Source organism: Danio aesculapii, chromosome 4 (assembly GCF_903798145.1).
Source record: "Danio aesculapii chromosome 4, fDanAes4.1, whole genome shotgun sequence".
NCBI classification, from domain to species: domain Eukaryota; kingdom Metazoa; phylum Chordata; class Actinopteri; order Cypriniformes; family Danionidae; genus Danio; species Danio aesculapii.
The window spans coordinates 55,653,476-55,678,719 of NC_079438.1; the positions used below are offsets into that span (position 1 = coordinate 55,653,476).

The following is a 25,244-nucleotide window of genomic DNA, read 5'->3' on the forward strand; positions in this document are numbered from 1 at the left end:
CAATAATGTTCAAGCTTGGTGACTGGGCTGGCCGATCCTGGTGCACCTTGACTTTCTTTGCTTTCAGGAGCTTTGAAGTGGAGGCTGAAGTATGGGTAGGAGCGCTGTACTGCTGAAGAATTTGCCCTCTCCTGTGGTTTGTAATGTTATGGGCAGCACAAATGTCTTGATACCTCAGGCTGTAGATGTTGCCATCCACTCTGCAGATCTCTCGCACGCCCCCATACTGAATGTAACCCCAAACCATGATTTTTCCTTCACCAAACTTGACTGATTTCTATGGGAATCTTGAATCCACGTGGGTTCCAGTAGGTCTTCTGCAGTATTTGTGATGATTGGGATGCAGCTCAACAAATGATTCATCAGAAAAATCAACCTTCTGCCACTTGTACAAATGATCAAGTAGAAGTCAAGTTATTATTTGTTGCTCTTACAACTGAGATCGACGACAAGACTTTTGTCAGGTAGTGTAGTATGTATGTGACAGAACCACAAAAGTCTTTTGTTGCATGGGTGTATTTTTGGCTATTATTCAAATTTTTGGATTTTCTTTTATTCCAAAAATCATCAAGTAAAGCTCATTTTCCATGTTATTTTGTAAACCTCCTACAGTAAATATATCAAAACATATTTTTAGTAATGTGCACTGCTAAGCAACTTTAAAGCTGATTTTCCAGATTTTAAATAGCTGTATCTCAGCCGAATATTCAACATTAACAAAAAATTTGGAAATAAAAATATTTATACAATTATGTAATATTTCTATAAAGTAAACCGAACTTTTATTAAAATATATTGCAATTCATGCACTTATTTGCATGAAAAACTTGGTTCTAGCTTTATAAAGTCTGTAATATTGATTGAGTTTGCCTTTATTACTCCAGTCAACATGAACCATTCTTACAGTCAACTGGATTAGAAAATAACTCTTCATTTAATGTTTATTAAAGTATATTATTATATACTTTATATTACAGTATATTAAAGCCCAAACAAGAATAGTAGTTCAACTTTCCTTTAAGAAAATCGTATTAAAATCATGTGAAATACATCTGGGACAAACCTGAAACTTATGGTAATGGAACATTCATTCATTCATCCATTTTCTTTTCGGTTTAGTCCCTTTATTAATCAGGGCTCGCCACAGTGAAATGAACCGCCAACTTATCCAGCATATGTTTTACACAGTGGATGCCTTTCCAGCTGCAACCCATCACTGGGAAACACCCATACACTCATTTACACACATACACTAGACAATTTAGCTCACCCAATTCGCATGCCTTTGGACTGTTGGAGAAACCGGAGCACCCAGAGGAAACCCACGGCAACACGGGGAGAACATGCAAACTCCACACAGAAGTGTCAACTGGACCCATCCAAGGCTCCAACCGGTAATGGAAGAATTTAACGCAAAAAAATTAAAGATGCAATTTTTTATAACATAAAAATGTTCCAAAACCACAATTTCTGTGTGTTCCAAATGTTTCAAACATGTTTCACATGAAGCTTACGTGGTTTTCAGCAAGAGATACAGTATTTTTACAGTATTTTTACCGTTTCCAGTGCATTTGATTGAATTTTACATCAAATTTGCCATTAGTGTTTGGTTAGATTGCACTCCTGTCAGAGATAATGTTGTTGCAAGTTTAACTAAATCAATTCAACTGAAATGAATCACAATCCAATGCCGATCACATCCAGCGTAGACACGGCGTAATAAGTGTGTGAAAACCAAGTGAAGAGAAAGCTAAAGTGTTTGGCAGTGCAAAAAATAAAAATAAAACAAAACTGCAAAAGTAAAGCAGTCACTAGTTCAGTTTATATATTCATATATATATTAAGAACAATTATACAAAAACAAACAAACAAAAATCAGTCTACATTACTGTTTTTTCCTTTCTTTCTTTTATCAACACATGGGTTTGTGGTGACTGTATGTACACAGGTCAGACAGAAGTGTGTGCTTGTCACAGTACAGTTGTGGGCTCAGCAGTGCGATCCAGTCGCGGTGTAGTTGGACATCTCTCTGCGGATAGTGCTGAACGGCGACAGCTCCAGTTCAGTCGTGCATTCGTGCTCATTATCATCACTAGCCGTAGCAGAAGAGTGAGCCGCGATCCCGCATGCATCGGCACAGCAGCAGCAGCAGCACTCCAGAAAAGCCCGACCGAAGGGTCTGCAGAGGCACAGCAGCAGCACCGGCGTCACAGCCGCTCGCAGAAACAGCAGCAACTGACTGAGCAGATGCAACAGCGCCATTGTGCTCTGCGGGACTCCAGCCGCCATGTACGCCGAAACCATGTTGCACACATTTTCAGGCACCACACAAGCACCATAAACGATCGCCAACGCAACTACAGTGCAGTTCATCTGGCTTTCTAGTCGGATCTGCTTCTTGTTGCCTCGTGCGCAGCCACGTTCTGCACGTCGGATGCGTCTAGCTGTCGCCACCGAGCTCCCGATGGTAAAAAGTGTGGGCAGGCAGAAATAGCAGCCGAAACACCACCACAATCGAGCACCTTCGTAGGTCAAACCCAACACGTAGAGGGTGTCCGGGAGTGAGGTGGAGATGCGGATTAGGCAGCGTTCAGATGTAGGGTCGTCCACCGTATTGTCGCCGTTTTCAGAGACCAGCTGTCGGATTAGGAGCTCGGGGAGGGCCAGGAGTAAGGCACCGATCCAGATGACGGCCAGCTTGGCGGCGGTGGAGGTGCAGTTCTCGATCATCTCGTAGTACATCTGGACGTTGGTGGCGGCTCGGAAACGGTCAATGCAGAGGGCGCACAGGGTGAAGGTGGTCACGCCAAGAGACGCCACCTAGGGGGAATAAGATAAATAAATTGGTTGTTAAAATGGAGGGAACTTAACTACTGTATTGATCTTAAATAAATTCCAAATTCCATTATTAAATTAATTACCATATATTTATACTTAAAGTTTATATAGACAGAGCATATATATATATATATATATATATATATATATATATATATATATATATATATATATATATATATATATATATACATACAATGCTCAGCATATATAGTTCTCTCTCTCTCTCTCTCTCTCTCTCTCTATATATATATATATATATATATATGTATTATATATATATATATATATATATATATATATATATATATATATATATATATTATTTTTTTTTTACTTAGATTTTAATAGTAAGCTCTACAATATTTTATTATTTGTGCATATACATTAGATAAGTTTATTTAGCAAAATAACTTATGATAATGGTTCAGAATTAGTAGACCCAAATTTATATGTTATAGAAAAATATTAAATACAAATTTTAAAAAGAGGAACAAACAAGAGAAGCAAAAAAAAAAGAAAAATTTTGTAGAAATTTTGTAAGTTGCAATTTTTTTGCAATATTTTGCTTAAATTTAATTGTATTATCTTTCTATTTCAAAATATGTTTGGTTACTGAAATATTATGTAAATAAATATATCTGTTTAATAAATCTGTTTTGTATATATATATATATATATATGTATTTTTTTCATTACTATACATTTTTTATAATAAATTTTTAAAATAGATATTTTATTAAATTCAATTACATCGCATAGTGAAGTTTAACTGCATTAAAAAGTCTATATTTAAAGATAATTCTGTCACAATTTATTGCATCATATTTTTTTTTTTTGCTCTATATATATATATATATTTAGATACTTTATGACAAAGATAATTCATAAATACAAAAATTAGTAATCAAATAATATTAAATATTTTTTCATTTTATGGAAACAACATTTCATACAATTAAAAAAATGAAAAGTCATGAAAAGTTTATGCAAAAAATGTATGTACTTATAGAGTGTTTCAATTAAATTAGTTAACATTTATTTAAATGTTATTATATTTATATTTTAATTAAAACATTCTAACTTTAGCATTTTTATGTGATTGTACATTATCATAAAATGCAATTTTATAATTAAAATTAAAATAACTTTTAAGTTTATATATATTGTTTATAATAAAACCAGTTATTCATTCATTAATTTTTCTTTGGCTTAGTTTCTTTATTAATCAATCGTCACCACAGCGGAATGAATCACCAACTTATCCAGCATATGTTTTACACAGTGGATGCCCTTCCAGCTGCAACTCGGTACTGGTAAACAGCCATACACACTCATTGACATACATACACTACGGCCAATTTAGTTTACTCAATTCACCTATAGCATGTGTTTGGACTGTGGGGGAAACTGGAGCACCTGAAGGAAACCAACGCCAACATGCAAACTCCACACAGAAATGCCAACTGACACAGCTGGGACTCGAACCAGCGACCTTCTTGCTATGGGGCAACAGTGCTAACTACTGAGCCACCGTGTCACCTAAAACCAGTTAATTTTATTATATACACTAACGCTTATAAAGTTTCACTACTGGTATCAGCTTTTGACATGTTGCTATGGTGACAGCCTGTCAGAGATACCTGCGTCATATGACAGTAGTCGTCTAGTGTAAATGGTTTAAGGCCAGTGGCATAAACAAACTGCTTGGCATCCAGCTGAACCCATTCCTACAGCTGTAAACACTGCGCTCATAACCGCTCGACACATAGCAGCGGTTTTGCTAAACGAAAAACAAATAGCTCTCTCATTCACAGACTTCATCTGCTGCGTTATTGAGACAGACGAGTCGGCATCCTGCAGGCCCAGCGATTAATTCAGAACAGGGGCCCAAAACTCTCCCAACGCAGCCTTTCCCATTGCGAAATGAGACATCCTGCCACAATAAATTGGCCGATACGAAGAGTATTTACAGAGGCGAAACAAAAGAAACAACAGCAATGAATTGAAGACAACTGTAGAGATTCTTGGCCACATTTTAGCAGCTGCGTCCCAGCGGATGATACGAACCCAAATGAAAGAGGCAACTAAGTGTTTGTCTTCATTATCATAATTACAGAGCAATCAGGCACATCAGCATCAAGGAGGAGACAATTAGCAGAACGACGCTCGTGATGTTGTGCACTCGCTAAACCAAAAGCTAGCCCATCTTTCACATCGCCGAAAGCAGACTGGTTGAATCCTTCATCATTTTGACAAAAAAGCACACTGTTCAGAATCCATTACGGACCATTGTGTCCATTAAGATGCTGTAATGGCACTGCATTACTTCCATAGGTGTGAAATGAATCCATCCTGCCCCATTACACACTCTGAATGATCTTGGTTTTCCACGTGGGCTCGCAGGATGAGCAATTTCTTAACAGCATGTCAGAAAAAAAAACGATGCTTCCTCTTGATGGCAAACTACTTGTTACTAGGCACGGGCTGGTTTAAGTTTATGACAGTATGATAACCTTGGATGAAAATACACGGTATCACGGTATTGTGATTACGACTCTGAAATATATATTTTTTAAATGTCTGGGTAAAAATGTTTATTTTTTTCCCTTTTATGCACAAAATATTATATTTTAAGCAACATTTGAAATACTTTGTAACAGTAAACATGTCAAGCTAATTAATTCAAATGAATTATGGACTTTTGCTGTCTTCGTTTGTTTCAAAAACTGATTTTTATTGTTTATTTTTAATTTAAAATGGCATCTTTGGATATCTTTTCTGCTGGAGATACTGTTGTCTTAAAACAAAACAAAAAAAAGTCAATAAAAAAATCTTACACATACTTGAGGAACGGTCTCGCAGGAAATTTTGACGGTTTTAAAACCTTGACTTTTCTAAGCCGCGATATACCTTAAAAACGATTATCATCCCATGCCTACTTGTTACTTGTGTATTTTACGTCCTGATAAAATCTCATTAAGCTAGAGTTCTGTCTTATGGCCCGTTTCCACTGAGTGGTACGGTACGGTTCGGTTTGGTACGCTTTTATGTCCGTTTCCACTATCAAAAAGCGTACCGAACCAAACTGTACCGTACCACTTTTTCGGTACCCTTTCGAAAGGGAGCCAAAAACGAGAAAGGGTACCAAAAGGCGGAACTAAACGCGCAGCTGAACCCTATTGGTTTACAGAGATACGTCATTCGCTTACGCAACAAGCCAGAATGAAAACAAAAAACCCGCCATGTTTGAAATACACAGCGAGAGATTACAGCGGAATTATTTATACATATAATAACGAGCCATAGTCGACCCGGGATCAAACAAACTTTGTCGTCGTCTTGATAAACAGCCACAAAGCCATGAAGTAGAGCAGAATCTACCCTGTGCCTCGTAGTTTTTTTACGAGGCAGTCTGAAGTGCGATCGGTTTCACTTTCTTCTTTGCGTTCGCCGTGCGTCTAACATTATATCTGAAATAACAAACTTCTTGAGCTGATGATCATAACCTGCGCTTGATTATTGACCTGCTTTTGAAACCCGATCCTGTCAGACACTGACAAACGTGAGATGGAAGCGCGAAAAAGCAAAGGAGAAGCCGGAAAAAAAGGAGCACATCATTGTTCAGCAAACGTGAACAAAATGCCATGTATAACTAAATTATTATCTTCACCTTTTTGACTAATTTGAACTCAGAATGACGGAATTACTGTCTAACAGAGGCTACATGTGCTGCTGAAGATTACAGACACAGATGAGAGGTTTTCCCTGACTGTAGGCTATATTTTGTGTTATTTTGAACCTAAATACGGACGAAATGTCTGCTATATGTAGTTCTTCTGTAATTGATAACATATTAGAGACTGTAAGGGGCTGTATGTGTTTATATATGTTCATTTATTTATTTAATATAATTACAGACATTACAGTAGGCTATTTTGGTTATATCATTGATCTGCAGTTATAATCAACTCATGTTCATTGAAAAGTTAGTAATAAACATTTCTACACAAGTATTTATGTGTGTAAAGCATCTGTTTTGTGAGAAGTGCTTCTCATATGATATGTGTGCGACCCTTACAGCTTTATTGTAGACATTTCCTCGAGCGAGAATGATGCGACTGAAACTTTCTGTCATACACCACGCCCACCAAAAGGGTACCCTTGGTAGTGGAAACGCAAGCCTGATAAAGGTGACCCGTACCGACTCGAACCGTACCGTACTGTACCAGTCAGTGGAAACGAGCCATTATGGATACGTCAACAACAACAACAACAACAACAAAATCCTAAATGTGAATTAGGTGCATTTCCATCAAGTTGTTATAGTGGCTAATCGTTGTATCGGTAACCTAGCAACAAACAGTAAACAAAGCAAGCATATTAGAGACAGCTGATTAATCATATGGATTTGTTCATTAGGTCAAAGTTTACTCAGCATCTCTCATTATTTGCATTGACCCTTTTTTGTACTTGTCCAAAATCACGCACAAGTCCAAAACCCACCTTTTTTAAAAAGAAAATAAAAAAGACTGTAGCCAGGTTTCTATTCTAACATCACGCAATCAATCTTTGCAAAGTTCACAAAAACAGCAACAAAATTCTAAATGCGAATTAAGTGCATTTACATCATAGATATATACACTAGATATTGCATACGGACACTGAGCATGCGTCAATAGTCCTCCACTGCACCTTGGTCCACATCCATTTTAAAGGAGCGATACCCTGTACTAAAATGCCAGTTATATTGATGCATTCCTTCCAATAGATAACAACAGGGTAGGCGACATCTAATGTAAATATCTACACATTTCCATCAAGTTGTTAGAGTGGCTGACTGTAGTATTGGTAACCTAGCAACCAACAGTAAACAAAGCAAGCACAAAGAGCTTAGAATGACCAACAGTCAACCTAACGTTCCATTGCAAGAGCATCGCCCAGCAACAGCCCGTGATTCCGCCATTTTGGAGTGAAAGCGATCGGCCGCCCATTGGATCTTATTGCTGTCGCGATGACAAGCAGCTGCTTTTGTTTTTAAAAAGCTAAACACAACCTAAAAGATGACAATACAACACTTACTATCACAATCATCAGCACTTTTAATAGTTTATTTTACAGACTTGTAATATGCTGTTGTTCTATTGTAATTTTCATCCCAAAATGGCCGCCATGCCATCTAGTTGCTGTTTCCCAAATCGCACTAGAGTGTCAAGTGCCTCTTGGTGATTCTATGCTCTTTGGCAAACATAATAGAGACATGGGTGTAATGTTCACTAGGGTCAAATTTTATTCAGCGAATGTGTTTCAATCTCCTATTATTCACATTATTCAAACCTTTTTCGTACAAGTCTAAAACCACCTCAAGCAAACATAATTAATTTTTTTTTCTCGCAAATTTAAGGGAATTTTATTTTAAATTAAACTGAATTGTAATGCAAACGTGAAAATTTCCTCCTTTCTCATGGGATACTTTAAATTTAACACAGAAAGATGGAAAGCCAGCTAGTCAGATAATCCTCAATAAGTGAAGAGCACTATCTCTGTGATTCACGAATGGCGGTCATGTGGTTTAAAGCTCATATTCTCCTTTCCTCTCACAGTAATCAAATCTCAGGTCTCTCTGCGCACCTCATGCTCAAGCTAACAGTCCCGACCGCGACCAAACCCTCACACTCACAGGCGTTTTCTAGCTTACAGGTTTTCAAGCAGCAGGTGCTGATGGCGTTGTCTGTGATGGTCTTTACTAACGGCTCATTAATTCTCTGATTAAGAGGCTCTCTAGAACGATGGAGGTGCTGGTTATTAATATGGTTTAACGGAGGCTTTCAGACTGGAGGCCATTTTTTGGGTTACCGCCAGAAGGAAGGGCAATAATTCTTACATACTGACAAATGAGACGGCACCGAGGCATGAGCGAGCCGGAGACAAAAGCTATTACACTAATACTGTAATATATGATGACCACAGAATGAAACAAATACATATTCTGCGTCACAAATTCAGAGCATTAGTAAGGGCGTCAACAGCCTGGATCAAAAACACAAACATGAAATGGGTTACTAATAGACTGGAAAGCTAATAAAATCTGTAACAATAAAAACAATTATAAAACAACAGCAGTATTTCACTCTCTCAAAACAGGTATGGAACAAGCAAAGGTTATTAAAGACAGAATTTAAATTTTTTGGGTGAACTATCCCTTTAAGGTAAACAACAACAACAAAAATGTTGCCATGCCTTATTTCTCATAAGATTTTTTACAGTATATACCAAATACATACAGTAAACCCAATTTTGTCACAATATTTTTTGACCCAACTTTGTCACAATATTTGTGAAAAGTAAGTCGTAGGCTACATAACATATTAAAAAGGAAGGCATAGAACTTATCAATGTTTAGGATGATTAATGAAGACAGTAGCCTGGTTTCTATTCATTGCACTACATTTCACTGATTCACTTATTTGAACTGTACACACAGTACCCACTGCACATGGACATTTCTAATTATGTACACACCCACTGTACATATACATTTGTAATTATGTTTATCTGCACACTTCTGATTACTAATAGCAACCTGTACATATATTCATTTATTGTAAATCTCTGTTCATAGCTAATACAACCTGTATATAATGTTCATAGTACATCCATCTGTAAATATCACCATAGTTTTTCTATAACTGCACTTTATAACTTATACCTGTATCCCGCACTTGCTGCTATTGCACTGCTGGTTAGACCGAAACTGCATTTCGTTGCATTGTACTTGTACATGTGTAATGACAATAAAGTTGAATCTAATCTGAATCTAATCTTAATGTGAAGTGAATTGATTCACTGAAAAGATGCCTTTCCATCAAGTTGTTAGAGTGGCTGACTGTAGGATTGGTAACCTAGCAACCAGCAGTAAAGAAAGCAAGCATATTGAAGACTATCGCTGCGTCTGAAATCACATGCTTCCATACTATATAGTACGCTAAAAACAGTATGCGAGACGAGTAGTATGTCCGAATTCATAGAATTCGAAAAACAGTAAGCAAGAAGTCCCCGGATGACCACACTGGATGGATGCTACACGATCCCAAAATGCATTGTGAGAGAATTCATGAATGGGAGTGAAATGACGCAACTGACGTGGATAGGTTATGTGATGATGACAAACTGGCGAATTTAGTACATCCGAGTTCATACTATTCACATTCATACTGTGTAAAACGTACTTTTAAATTCAGAGTAGTACGTTTAAATTCAAATACAGTGCCTACTGATTAGTATGCGATTTTGGACACAGCCTATGTCTATAGACTATGTCTATTGCACCGAGGCATGAGCAAGCCTGAGACAAAAGCTATTACACTAATATAATATGTAATACACATTTGTAATATATGACGACCACAGAATGAAACAAATACATATTCTGCGTCATAAATTCAAACCATTAGAAAGGGCAGCAACAAGCCTGGATACAAAACACAAGCATGAAGTGGGTTACTAATAGACTGGAAAGCTAATGAAATCTGTAACAATAAAAAAATATATAAATAAATGAAATAACAGCCGTATTTCACGTTTTCTCAAAAAAAAAAAAGAAAAAAAAAAAAGTACAGAAGCAGAAACTGGGGCAGTTCTTTTTAAAAAATAAAATAAAATAAACACCCAAGACTGGTTTGGAGAGTGAAAACAAAACAAAATCAATAATATTTGTGTCTCTTATTAGGACGAGTGATTAGAAAAATGAAAACAGAACACAAAAAATAAATAAATAAAATCCTCACTCGGACATTTGATTTGGAAAATTAACATAAATTAAAAAATAAATAATTAAACATAATAGATTAAATAAAATTTCCACAAACAAACAATCAATGGTTTGCTTTAATGTAAAAAAAATATTAGTTGACTTTACTTAGAATAAATGTGTAAACCTTTTGCTTTTAAAATGATTAGTTGACGGTACTTAAAAAAGTGAGTAAACCGGTAACCTTAAGATTAAGTAAATAAACTATGTTGATAATTATAACAAATATGTTAAATCAACTTAGCTCCAAATTGCAATCACTTTTTTAAGTAAAGTCAACTTGTTGCTTTTAAGGCAATGGTTTTACTCACCTTTTTAGCAAAGTAAATAGTTCCTTTTTACAGTGTACCATGATGCTGAGGATTAGATCTGGGCGATATGGCAAAAATGCAATCTCGATAATTATTTCCCATTTTGAACGATAACGATATGTCGATAGTTGTTAACAGTTGTTAGTTGTTAATGCTTCCAGATTTAAAAGAGTATCCCAACAATGGCTGAAGCCATGAAAATTAGAGAGTCCATTAAACGGCATAACATATTTTTGGCAGATAAATTTTCGTTGGCTGAAAATTCGATAATCTCTAATATCGACACACTTTTAGATTCCCATTGTTGCACATTTCTGCCGTGTGATTGGCTCTTAGATCAAAGTCCAGAGCTTTCTGTTATTGACATGAATTTTATTGCGATTCGATATAATATCGTTTATCGGCTCAGCACTACTCAGGATGCTGCTATGCAGTTGCTGAAGTATTTTTATTTATTATACTGCTATAAGCCAAAGTCAAATACGCCTCTGCAGCCACTTTGCTCATATAAAACAAAGCCCTCCTGCAAATCTCAATGTTGTGACTGACGTAATCTCCAAAAGCCAAAGGCCAGTCAAAACACAAGTCAAGTTAAAACACTGCTCCGACATGCCGCTCTCAGATTTACTGACCTACAGCACAAAGAAATGTCAGACCTCTAATAAAACAAACTCAATGATCAGACAAAACCAACTGGCTCCATTGAACTCCACAATATATTTCTCCACCCCTAAGCAGCAAGTTCGAACCAAAGCAGTTGTAAGACTGGAAGGATGCTCGCATGAACCACAATGCAGCAGTGTTATAATCTTAAGTGTGCATGCATGAATTTTTGAGCTACACGAGGCTTTGAGTAATGGAGCTGGAGGCGTTTTCTCCCAGCGGAGCACTCGCTCACAATTTGCCCTCAAGACTGACTTTACTCACCACTTAGCCTAAATGCAGTCACTGCCTATCAGCATTCATAACTGCACACGCAAACAAGGCCGAAAGCTCACATGCGCAGTGGCTTGTCTTCATTCAGCTTCGCTATTGTCACGCTGAGCCTCCTGGACATCTCTACTGCCACCGCATTCACTCTGCCCTCCATCCAAAACTCCAAAAATAAATGAGAAAAAAGCATCCTTCATGTTCACAAAAGCAACCTACGCAATCTAGATCTGCAGGGCAAACGGGTGGGTGAATTTCAGCCTTTCAAGCTTTTTTTTTGTGTATGCACAAGTATAGCTCCTGTACATTTGAATGGAGAAACGCTCACAGACAGTTTTCCCTCTCCATACGCACCAGACACTTTTAATAAACATGTTCCTGGAAAATGCTGTGCGATGCTGAGTGTGCTTCTCACAGGTGAGTGGGCTTGACAAGCCACCTGTAGAAAACACACTCTATCCTGTTTCTCTCTATATGCACCAGACACTTTCCTACAAAGACTCCGTTGATCAGTCTCGCCAGGATTTTGAGATCATTGAATTTAATCGCAAAATCAAGCAAACGCCACTCAATTTTGCAGACCGCACATTTTTTTCTGAAATGCCACATGTTTCCCGCAAATTCAGGGTCTAGACCATACCTGTTAACCCTCCTGTTTTTCCCGGCATTCTCCCGTATCTTACAGTTCTGTCCTGCTATCATCGTGTAAAGGTATTTTCCCGTATTTTCAATCTTTCTATGAAAGGGTGGCAATAAACAATAAAGAGTCGTTGCTCTCTATACGCAACCTATACCATCAAACCACCAGGGGACGCCCTTTTCTCTTAGATGTGAATCTGTTCTGTGCTTTCACTTTATTTAGGCATGAAAATGCTTTTAAATAAATATAAAAATGGCGCGATCCCCTTTTGTTTTCATTACAGGCGTCATTGTCCCTCCTATGCAATCCTCAAAACAGTCATATAGCAGTGCGTGACTGTCAGCTGACAAGCTCCATAGTGATAAACAGATGCTGTTTCCCAAATGGATTCTGTACACGTGATTTGAAGCAGAGCGAAAGTCTGGGTTTTGGGTGGGTGTTTGAATGGACATATACACATAATAATAACAACATGTAAAGATGTCGATCTTGATATTCCTTATTTTCACATCCCACTGTTGGCGGGTATGGTCTAAACGCATTCTATGATGTCATCACGACACTGATTTACCAAAAACAAAGGCCATGTGGACGCAAACAACACTCGCTAAGCCATGATTTTACACACATCAATATCGTAGGTGGCAGTATATACAGTTGAAGTCAGAATTATTAGCCCCCCTTTGATTATTGTCTTCTTTTTAAAATATTTTCCAAATGATGTTTAACAGAGCAAGGAAATTTTCGCAGTATGTCTGATAATATTTTTTCTTCTGGAGAAAGTCTGATTTGTATTATTTCGGCTAGAATAAAAGCAGTTTTTAATTTTTTAAAACCCATTTTAAGGTCAATATTATTAGCCCCTTCAAGCTATATTTTTTTTCGATAGTCTACAGAACAAACCACTGTTATACAATAACTTGCCTAATTACCCTAACCTGCCTAGTTAACCTAATTAACCTAGTTAAGCTTTTAAATGTCACTTAGTTGTATAGAAGTGTCTTGAAAAATATCTAGTCAAATATTATTTACTGTCATCATGGCAAAGATAAAATAAATCAGTTATAAGAAATGAGTTATTAAAACTATTATGTTTAGAAATGTGTTGAAAAACTTTTCTCTCTGTTAAACAGAAATTGGGGAAAGAAATAAACAGGGGGGCTAATATTTCTGACTTCAACTTTTATGCTAAAGACATCGCATGTTAAATGTGAGTAAGCATTCAAAGTCGCATTTACCTACAAATATTACTCCGAAAGACCCTGAAAAAAACTGAGGTGAGTGAAATTAGTTAAATAAAGTCGTGTTGTGGGCACACCACATAACACAAGCATGGTGTCACGTCTCTTTCACAGATCACGCGCTAGCAGAGCAGAAAGCAGTGTGTGTGTGCAACGCATGAGCAGAAGCAGCGAGCAGACGTTCACATCAGTGGCATTGGCAATGCACACCTGATTCACAGCTGTTGCACAGATCTATACATATGTAAAAACAAAACTTCTTTTACTTTTTTATCTGTGCAATGAGTCAGAGGTTTTTGATCTTTGAGCTGTTGTGCAGACATAATTTATTCAGATATATGGATACAAGATTTTTTAACATACAGTATCCTTGCATTCGATTAATGCATTTGGTTGCATTGTTTTGTGACTGTTTGTGATATTGTACTGTTGACATGATGTAAATATAATGCATTGTTTACATTCTTATGTTTATTGATATGCTCTAAATTTGACTATAAGGTACAAGCTTTGAAAAAAGAAAGATTCTTGTAAATGAAACTTGTGGGAACATTAAATTTACTGTATAATTTTATTTATTTGTTTTATTATAGATATGTTAATGAGTTTAATTGTTATTTGGTTACATATGAAATATTGAAATTGAGTGTTATTTTATGTTACAGAACCCAATGTATGGGGCTAGAAGTAATAAACATATATGTAATAAAGACTTCTGTCTGTGGTATTTTTTTTACAGCAAAACAACGCAAAATAATGCCACACATTTTCAGAAATCTGCAGCAAAATCAGTCATTTTAGGCCACAAAATCAGAAAAAAAAGTCCTGCAAAATCCTGGAGGGACTAGTTCTATGAATCGAATGAAGCCGCGTGTTTTCAAGCTTTTTTCTCTGTTTACACAAGTACAGCTCCTGTATGTTTGGGAGAAATGCTCACAAACTGTTTTTCAAGATTGTATTTGGCGTAAGTTGTAGGAGACACATGCTTTTCCTCTCCATATGAACCAGACACTTTCTTATAAACACTCAGTGTTCCTAAGAAAACATTGTGCAATCCTAAGTGTGCTTCTCACAGGTGAGTGGGTTTGACAAACCACCTGTAGAAAAAAACTCTTCCTCTCTGTGTGCACCAGACACTTTCCTATAAATACTCCATTACAAAGACTCAATAATAATAATAATAATAATAATAATAATAATAATAATAATAATAATAATAATAATAATAATAAACTGCTAAACTAACTCAGAATATTCATGGCATCTTTATTTTGCTGCTCTCTGGTGTTTTGACATGTTTCTTTTATCCTCATTTGTAAGATGCTTTGGATAAATGCATCTGTTAAATTAATAAACATAAATTCTGTTCATTTTCTGAATGATGAAATGTGTCATGCGTCATTATACAACATTATGTGCTACAGGTATGAATGAGCTCAGGATTGCTTGTTGAGGCTGTGGATTAGGGTAACAATGTAGGCATAATGATAATCAGTTTTCGGCACTAATTGCATCAGTTTTGCTTTATAAGACCTCAAGTTAACTCACAGGTACTTTTGCGTTGCCTGCATATGTTTTTAACTGTCAACTTGTGTTTAATGGATCATCAAAGAAAATCGTGTCAACCTAAAATCTCCTTTAATAATAAGCAAAAAAAAAATCACTTACATCCTGCATGACCTAAGGGAGAGTAAAGTAACATCTACCTTAAAATTTGGGGTAAACTATGCCTTCAAACAATAGTGTATTTACTGTTACAGTATATTACTGCAGTATACTGTACCAACACTGTACAGTAACAAACTTTTTAAAGTAGATCAAAACCTTTCATCTAACATTTCTGATCCACTTTAAATGCTGACTGTTGTAGATATACTACAGTAAATGAGATTTAAAAACGATAGAGTAAAATCAGGTAGAGATGAATGTAAAAAACAACAACAAATGAAATCTCGAACAAAAAATGAAGCATCTATGAGATTCATACTTGTGGTTGCCAGATATAAAGAGTTTAAATCTGCCAATCAGAGCTTTTACTTTCAGTATTTTTGCAAGCATGCAATAAAAACAAATAGAGTAGATAAAAAAGCTAAAATGTATAAAAATAAAAAAACTAAATCCCAAATAACAAACAAAAATCAAGATTCTATGAAATTCCATACGTGTGGTTGCCAGATATCAAGAGTTCAAATCTGCTAATCAGAGCTTTTACTTTAAGTATTCAAGCATGCATCAGTGACACTTTAACATCCACTTCAAATGTTGACGACTGAAGATATACTACAGTAAATGAGATTAAAAGAGGAGATAAAAAGCTCAAATGTATTTAAAAAAACTCAAATCTTGAACAAAAATCAAACTTCAATAAGAGTCCATACTTGTGGTTGCCAGATATCAAGTTTAAATCTGCCAATCAGAGCTTTTCCTTTAAAGCATGCATCCGCGACACTTCAACATCCACTTCAAATGTTGACTACTGTAGACATACTACAGTAAATGAGACAACAAATAGAAATAGAATAGATAAAACAGCTAAAACGTATTTAAAAAATAAAAAAAATTAAATCTTAAAACAAAAATCAAGCTTCTTCGAGATTCCATAGCTGTGGTTGCCAGATATCAAGAGTTTAAATCTGCCAATCAGAGCTTTTACTTTCAGTATTTTTGCAAGCATGCAATAAAAACAAATAGAGTAGATAAAAAAGCTAAAATGTATAAAAATAATAAAACTAAATCCCAAATAACAAACAAAAATCAAGATTCTATGAAATTCCATACGTGTGGTTGCCAGATATCAAGAGTTCAATCTGCCAATCAGAGCTTTTACGTTCAGTATTTTTGCAAGCATGCATCAGTGACACTTTAACATCCACTTCAAATGTTGACGACTGAAGATATACTACAGTAAATAAGATTAAAAGAGGAGATAAAAAGCTCAAATGTATTTAAAAAAAACTCAAATCTTGAACAAAAATCAAGCTTCAATAAGAGTCCATACTTGTGGTTGCCAGATATCAAGTTTAAATCTGCCAATCAGAGCTTTTCCTTTCAAGCATGCATCCGCGACACTTCAACATCCACTTCAAATGTTCACTACTGTAGACATACTACAGTAAATGAGAGAACAAATAGAAATAGAATAGATAAAACAGCTAAAACGTATTTAAAAAAATAAAAAAATTAAATCTTAAAATAAAAACCAAGCTTCTTCGAGATTCCATAGCTGTGGTTGCCAGATACCAAGAGTTTAAATCTGCCAATCAGCGCTTTTTTTTTAACTTTCAGCCGTTTTGCAAGCATGCATCAGTTACACTTAAACATTCACTTCAAATGTTGACTACTGTACATATACTAAAGTAAATGAGATAAAAATTGATAGAATAGAGATAGAGTAGATTGAAAAAAAGCTGAAATGTATTATTTGTTTAAAAACTCAAACAAAAATCAAGCTTCTACGAGATTCATACTTGTGGTTGCCAGATATCAAGAGTTTAAATCTGCCAATCTGAGCATTTTTGCAAGCATGCATCAGTCATGAATAGAAGTCTGAAGCAACATCTGGGATGCTTCACAACAAAGCAACTGAAGTGCTTTCATTGAATTTTTCATTTAGGTTACGTCCCATCTGTAATTTGGATCAACAGAAGCTTTTCCACTTTCAAGCACAATGAAACATGGTTCTGCAGCCCTAGTCTTGCATTCATCACAATGACATCACTCATTAAAGACAACAAGCAGCGATTGGTCAGGAAAGCAAAGTGTAGTCTGACATGATTCTTGCCTTGAGCCAAAAATCACTATCCGCCACAGTGACTACTGCAACACTAGAGAAAACTAGTGTGTAATCTGAATCCAGCATGAGATGTTTGGCATTACGATATTGTTTTCAAGACAATTCATCACTTCTACTGTAATCTAACTACACTAATGTCAAATTAAATGGAATTTCAGATGTACTCATGCATCATGGCTGCTTTTTAGAACTGCACTACAGTATTTCAATCAAATCATTAAACACTGGTTTTCAATAAATAATTGTATCAGTGTACAAATAACCATGTTGCAGTAACAAACACTAATGAGTATCAAAAAGAATAAATAATTTAAAATACACATAACAAAAATGCTAATTTAGAGGGGTCAGTAGTTAATAGTCATGAAATCAATGTTGCAATGAAATGTAATAAAGAAAATGCTATTAAATCAGGCGTCAGGCATTTATCTTAATGCATATGCATGATTTCTTGTTGATTTAAGGGGGAAAATGCGATCTGGATATATTTGGACACTAAAGAAGGGTGATGTTTGATTGTTGCAAATGCATAACATTATAATAATGAACATTTCTGTAGTCAATCCCTAACTGTCATGAAAATAATGTAGCAAAGCAATGCAATGAAGTAAATATACAATTAAATCAGGCGTCAGGCATTTTTCTTTATGCATATGCATCATTTCTTGTTGTTTTAAGGGGGGAAATGTGATCTGGATATTTTTGGACACTGAAGAAGGGTGATGTTTGGTTGTTGCAAATGCATAACATTATAATAATGAAAAGATCTGTATTAAATCTCTAATTGTCAGGAAAATAATGTTGCAAAGCAATGCAAAAAATAAAAAAATAAATTTAAATCAGGCTTCAGGCATTTATCTTTATGCATATGCATCATTTCTTGTTGATTTTGGGGGGTAAATGTGATCTGGATATATTTGGACACTAAAGAAGGGTGATGTTGCAAATGCATAACATTGCAATAATAAAAATGTTTGTGGTCAATCCTTAATTGTCATGAAAATAATGTCGCAAAGAATGCAATAAAGAAAATTCAATTTAATCAGCTGCAAGCATTTATCTTAATGCATTTGCATCATTTCTTGTTGATTTAAGGGGGAAAATGTGATCTGGATATATTTGGACACTAAAAAAGCGTGATGTTTGATTGTTGCAAATGCATAACATTATAATAATGAACATTTCTGTAGTCAATCCATAACTATCATGAAAATAATGCAGCAAAGCAATGCAATAAAGTAAAATACAATTAAATCAGGCGTCAGGCATTTTTCTTTATGCATATGCATCATTTCTTGTTGATTTTTGGGTTACAATGAGATCTGGATATATTGGGACACTAAAGAAGTGTGATAATTGATGGTTGCAAATACATGACATTGTAATAATGAACATTTATTTATGGTCATTTCCTAATCGGGTCACACTTTATTTTGAAGGTCCGTTTGTTGAATTTAAGTTACACTGCATCTACATGGCAACTAATAGATTATAAGTGGACTGTCAGGTTGGGGTTAGGGTTAGCGTGAGTTGACATGCTTGCAAAGTTTCTTAAAGTCAGTTAAATGTCTGTTTAGCAGCAGTATCAACAGATATTAAGCAGATAGTCTACTAATACTCAAATGGACCATCAATAAAGTGTTACCACTACTGTCATGAAAATAATGTTACAAAGCAATGCAATAAAGAAAAATACAATTAAATCAGGCTTCAGGCATTTATCTTAATGCATAGGCATCATTTCTTGTTGATTTTCTGAGGAAAATGTGATCTGGATATATTTGGACACTAAAGAAGGGTGATGTTTGGTTGTTACAAATGCATAACATTATAATAATTAACATTTTTGTAGTCAATCCCTAACTGTCATGAAGATAATGCTACAAAGCAATGCAATACAAAAAATTCAACCAGGCTTCAGGCATTTATCTTAATGCATATGCATGCCATGTTGATTTAAGGGGGGAAATGTGATCTGGATATATTCGGACACTAAAGAAGGGTGATGTTTTGTTGTTGCAAATGCATAACATTATACTAATAAAATATTTTATGGTCAATCTCTAATTATCATGAAAATAATGTTACAAAGCAATGCAATGCATATAAATACAATTAAATCAGGCTTCAGGCATTTATCTTAATGCATTCTTGCTGATTTTTAATTTTATTTTGGACGGGAGGAGGGGGGGGGGCACTAAAGATGAGTGATGTTTGGTTGTTGCAAATGCATAACATTCTAATAATTAACATTTTTGTGGTCAATGTCTAATTGTCTTGAAAATAATGCTGCAAAGCGATGCAACAAAAAAGAAAAACCAATCCGTAATGCATAACTTTTTTGTTTTTGAAATGTGATCCGCATGTTTTTCTGTGTGAGATTCAACAGGACCCACGGTTACTCTTTGACACTAAAGCGGAGCAGTGTTTGGTTGTTGTAAAGAGAGCTCTGCTGAAACTGGGTGTGGTGGATGGCAGCGGGGTGCCTGCAGATTTCATGTCAAATGATTGGTTATGGTTGCACCGTACAGTATGTGACGGCAGTGGGACAGAGGTCAGAGCACACTGTCAGTGCAGGTGTCCTGAGGGCAGGGTGGATGTTCTTTTGCATGCAGGGAGCACTGACGTCTCTTCAAAGAGACAGAATTACCCACGATGCCACGGTTTCGATACCTCACCCTTCAGAGCAAGACATTCAAATTCTCCTGAATGCATTAGTGCATGAAACGCTAGAACTATAAAAGAAGATATTTTGAAGAATGATGTGCTATAGAAGCCTCTATTTTCCTGTTTCTAATCCGTTTTATTATATGAATTGTGATACGTTTAATTCATGTTGTGCAATATGAGATATGTACGCAATATGAATAGATATATCTTGTAATTAAGCCTTCATATTTCTATAAGTGGACTCAAACTGATCTCAGTCATGCTGATTTTAAGCTATTTAAATATGCATTATGAAAATAGTATTATTTATTTATTTTAAGAGTGCAGACATACCACCTGTTTCCTACCGGATTTATTATCTGCATTAGTCTATGGTTAAACTGAATTCAATTTTTTTATGTACAAATTATAAACAATATATAGCTAATAATAATTATTATATTTAATAATATATTACATACTATGTCTATTAAACATTATACATCCCACAAGAGAACTTTTATAGGCTTAGATGTTTACTAAGTATTGATGCTTGCAACATTATATGCACATAAACATATGAGTGAATATGGATTAGGTTACCTCGATATATGGTACGACTTTACAGGTGAACTGGCCCAGCAGCCAAGTCTTTGTGAGTTGGTGAAACACCACGAGGGGCAGGCAGAACAAGAGCAGTGCGAAGTCCCAAATGGCGAGGTTGGCCAGAAGAGCATTGGAGATACTCCTCATGTAGTAGTTATGGCACACGACACACATTATTGCTATGTTCCCCGTTATTCCCACAGCAAAAATAAGCACGGAGATGATGGTGATTGCATACGCCCCGTATGTTTCGCTAGTGACCGGGTAGAAAGGATTGGGGAAGAAGATGCTCTCCTCATCCTCAGCATACGGAGGGGTCATTGGTGTGGCATCCCATGGGTCGTCTAAGGGTTTGGTGTGGAATTCAGTAAGATCGAATGGGAAATCGGTGGAGGTGAGAGCTTGAGGTTTGGGAAGCGGTTCCCACATGGTTAAAGAGGATGTCAGGGCGTTATAATAAGTTTCGACTGGTGTCAGCGGGGGAGCGCTTTTATTCGGGCCCCTTTTCGAGCTCTTGAAGGTTTTCTTGTGGTGCTCCTTTGTGCCTCTTTTGCGTCTGTGGTTTCTCTCTCGCTTGCTCATTGAATGCGGCTTAGAGTTATTGTGTCCACCTACTGTTCCCATGGTAGCGGGCATCTCACCATTCAACTTTTTCCTTTTATGCCGCCGCAAGCGCTTCTGTGAGCCACTCACCGTGACCGTGTGTGTTCTGTTGGACAGCAGATGTCTGTATCCATACTGTCTGCTCTCCAGAAGCAGCCAGAGATGCGAAGACAAGTTGCTGTTGTCTCCTGAAGTCTGTCTGATGGTGTCAAAGGCAGGTGTACCCGCGGCTTGATGCCCCGCAGGGTGTGTGGCACTGGCTTTTGCATCGTGAAGGCTCCTATTAGTAACATTGGCCGTCTCTTTGGTGTGTGCGTTACGGTTTCCCCCGCGCAGCAAAACATGTGGGCATCCCGCAACGAAAAAGATCGTCCTTAAAAGCAGCATCTGCATCTTCAACGGGTCCGTGTGCACTCTCAAACACTCGAATGCGGGATATTCTTTCACATTCTCGGAGGGAAAAAGTTCGCACGTGAACGATCAGCGGGAGCTAATTAAATCCATGCAGACTTTTCCTGTTACACATCCACACGGATGCAAACCCTCCTCGGCTAGATTCTCTCTTTGCGTTCCTCGTTTCTAGCAAAGCGCCTTATTTTCACATCCACGCGACATTACGCGAAAGCGCTATAGTTGCGTTTGTGCTTCTGAAGCGCACTGCATCCCAGCCAGCTGCAGGAGTCGGTCGCATCCCGCGTTATGTTGGGCGCGGCAACCTGTGCTCGTCCTGCGCCTCTGCCGTGCGTGGAGTCCCGGGGACGCGCTCCGTGGCGCGAGCGGGCGGGCGGGGATCTGCTGCTGCCGCGAGTGAAGAAAATGGACGGACTCTCTCCTGGCGGATAACCTTGTTCTGTCAAGCCGGATCCATCAGCATCACCGCCTTGGACCACCGCAGCTGGAGGCGACCCCGCCCCGCCCGTGCGTAGTACATTCATTACCATGCGTAATTACGCATGTCAACAGAATCATAATCCGATCAGTCATGAGTGTAACACGGGCTTATGCGAGTTCAAATATAACCTAATGTCACAGTGGAAATGTGCAACTGCTTATTGTGCGCAAATATTACGAGACACAGGCTGCAATAACAAATCGCGATATTAACATTTTCAGTTTATACGATATATTTGCATATTGCACATATGCTTTAAACAGTCATACGATAAATACTTCTAATTAACGTATCAATGGAAAACGTGAATTTTAGTGCTTTAAAAATGATAAATCGCAATAACATCCAAAAAGAAAAAGCTGTGTTTGCATAATGTATACACAGTGTACTAAAAAAAAAAAAAAAAAAAAAAAAAAAAATATATATATATATATATATATATATATATATATATATATATATATATATATATATATATATATATATATATATATAATTTGTATTAGATATTTGATTAATAAGCATATAAGCATTTTACCCAACATATTCATGCATGTACAAATTAAATGCGCATAATACACACACACACACACACACGCACACAAACAAAAGCTTTTTGTACATTTATTATTATTATTATTTTGATAATAATAATTTATAATTGATAATAGATAATTAAATATTATTATTTTGATAGTACTAGAATTTATAGACAACCTCTGCATGATATTTTCTGCTCGTTTTTGACCCATATATTACACTTTATATAATATTACAGTTTATATAATATATAACTAAATAACAAAAGTCATTAGATGTCATAAGCTTATAAAAATACTCCATTTGAGATGCAGAACCAAAATACTAATCCTTTAAACTCTTTATTCTTTCCCTTCACTTTGACAATAGTCAGCAATCAATGAACTGTATGATCAAATTTAGTATGATCATTTCTTCTTTTATTTAATGCAGTAAGTACAGGTATAATAAGTCTGTAATTTAATATTTACACAGAACATTATATCACCCACAATTTTGAGATTGAAAGTTATTTAATACTTCAAAGTTACCTCATTTTAATATACTCTATGTGTAAGCCTATACATGCAATATTTCATTTTAAATGTATTTGAAGAATTCAGTAAATATTTAAGCAAACAGAAAAACTTCATAAGCAAAACACAATGATTTACTTTTAAATATGCAGAAGCCTATTTAGAAATGCAGTCAATACTGTTATTTATAGTATTTCTCATGTGCATTAACATCTGCACATATTAAATGTATAAAGTGTCCATGTTTTGGGATAACAGCATAACTAAAGCAGCTTACTTTTACTTTAGAGAACTCTTTAGAGCATTGGTATGTCGAACAGGTTTTCCTTGCCTGTAGCAATGTCACAACAGAGTAAAGTATTTTGAGCGGAAGGGCAAGAGCAGACTTGCTTCAGGTTTGTTTCCTGCTGGACAGAAACTTGGGCTCAGAGGCGAACTTTTGCAAACAGCCAAGAGCCTTTCATTGCCTTGCATAACATCAGTGATTATGTGGAAACCTTCCTTATTTAGCACAGACATGCTTTAGTTTCTTTGTTCTGCCTGGTCCAAAGTTTCCCCTCTAAGTCCTGCTGGTCATTCAGAGTTTGGCAGTGTAAAACGGAAGCCAGGCGCAGAGCACAAGTTGGCAGAGACTTTGCTAGTAGTGAAACTTTGTTGCCAAATCTAAGCATGGGGTTCAGATGTGAAATATCTAAGTTAATACAAAACTAAAAGCTGATAGAAACATTTTTCTGAATGGAATTATGGCATCTTTGTGTTTGGACTGGATGTTTAAATACATTTAAAGTCAGAATTATTAGCCCTCCTGAATTATTAGCCCACCTGTATATTCATTCATTCTTTTGTCCTTCGTCTTAGTCTCTATTTCACAGGTCACCACAGTGGAATGAACCACCAACTATTCTAGCATATGTTTTATGCAGCGGATGCCCTTCCAGCTGCAACCCAGTACTGGGAAACATGCATAAACACTCGTTCGTAGTCACATTCATACACTACGGCCAATTTAGTTCATTCAATTCTATAGCACATGTCTTTAGACTGTGAGGGAAACCAGAGCACCCGGAGGAACCCCACGCTAGCATGTGGACAACATATTGTGATATAGTTTGGGCAAGTACTTTCCCTAGTACTTTTCAAAACATTTTTTTTTCTTCAGAAGCATTTTGTAAGGATTGCAATTGATTTACTCTGTCTACTACACTGAAAACATTATTCAAAGATAACTCCTTGGATTTACTAACTTTTTTACGTTAAGTGGTTGTAAACAATTTATTTGGGTTGAAATTAAACAAACAAATTAAGTAGAATTTTCTTAAATTTAATTTGTTTGTTTAAATTTAACACAAATAAATTGTTAGCAACAGTTTTGCAGACATCATTTTTTTTCTGTGTATTTTATTTCAGAAACTCCATCTTCTTTCCATCTATGACATTAACATTTTTCAATTCTGATGAAGGTAACATGACAGATCATTTCAGAAAACATTTTAAAGTAAATTTACAGGTTCATTGTTATTTTACTCGTCAATTTTCAAGTTTTCATTTTCCCAAAGTTCATACAATACAGCGCAACACTTGATTGGATTTAGGGGCATTAAATTATGGAATGATTTACCTCGTATAATAAAAAATTGTTCCTCTTTAACAGGTTTTAAGAGATGCATAACGGATCACTTTAATGTTGTTTTGTAATGTTGTAAGAATTATATTGTATTGCTTGTTTTCATTGCGTTTTATGGTTGTGTGTGTTTGTAATTTTGTGTGTATTATTACTCACTTGTGATTGTAATTTAGCATTTGTTGAATGTAATTGTTTTTATTATTATTATTTAGGTAGAATCTCTAAATAAGCATTTTTGCCTCTTCTTGCACA

General features: G+C 36.1%; 1 protein-coding gene across 1 annotated transcript; it reads right to left on the bottom strand.

Moving 5' to 3' along the window:
- Positions 1-1,135: 1,135 nt before the first annotated feature.
- On the bottom strand, positions 1,136-22,320 carry gpr37b (G protein-coupled receptor 37b). The gene is made up of 2 exons (XM_056456163.1): positions 20,816-22,320; positions 1,136-2,820 (listed from the first exon to the last, which is right to left on the bottom strand). Exons 1-2 carry the CDS (start codon positions 21,812-21,814, stop codon positions 1,990-1,992), a joined length of 1,830 nt encoding a protein of 609 aa, XP_056312138.1. The 5' UTR covers positions 21,815-22,320; the 3' UTR covers positions 1,136-1,989.
- Between the last annotated feature and the right edge of the window lie 2,924 nt (positions 22,321-25,244).

Coding starts and splice junctions, on each gene's coding strand:
- gpr37b (XM_056456163.1), bottom strand. CDS start 21,814: ATGCAGATGCTGCTTTTAAGGACGATCTTTTTCGTTGCGGGATGCCCA. Junction 2,821..20,815: donor AAGTCGTACCATATATCGAG/GTAACCTAATCC, acceptor TATTCCCCCTAG/GTGGCGTCTCTTGGCGTGAC.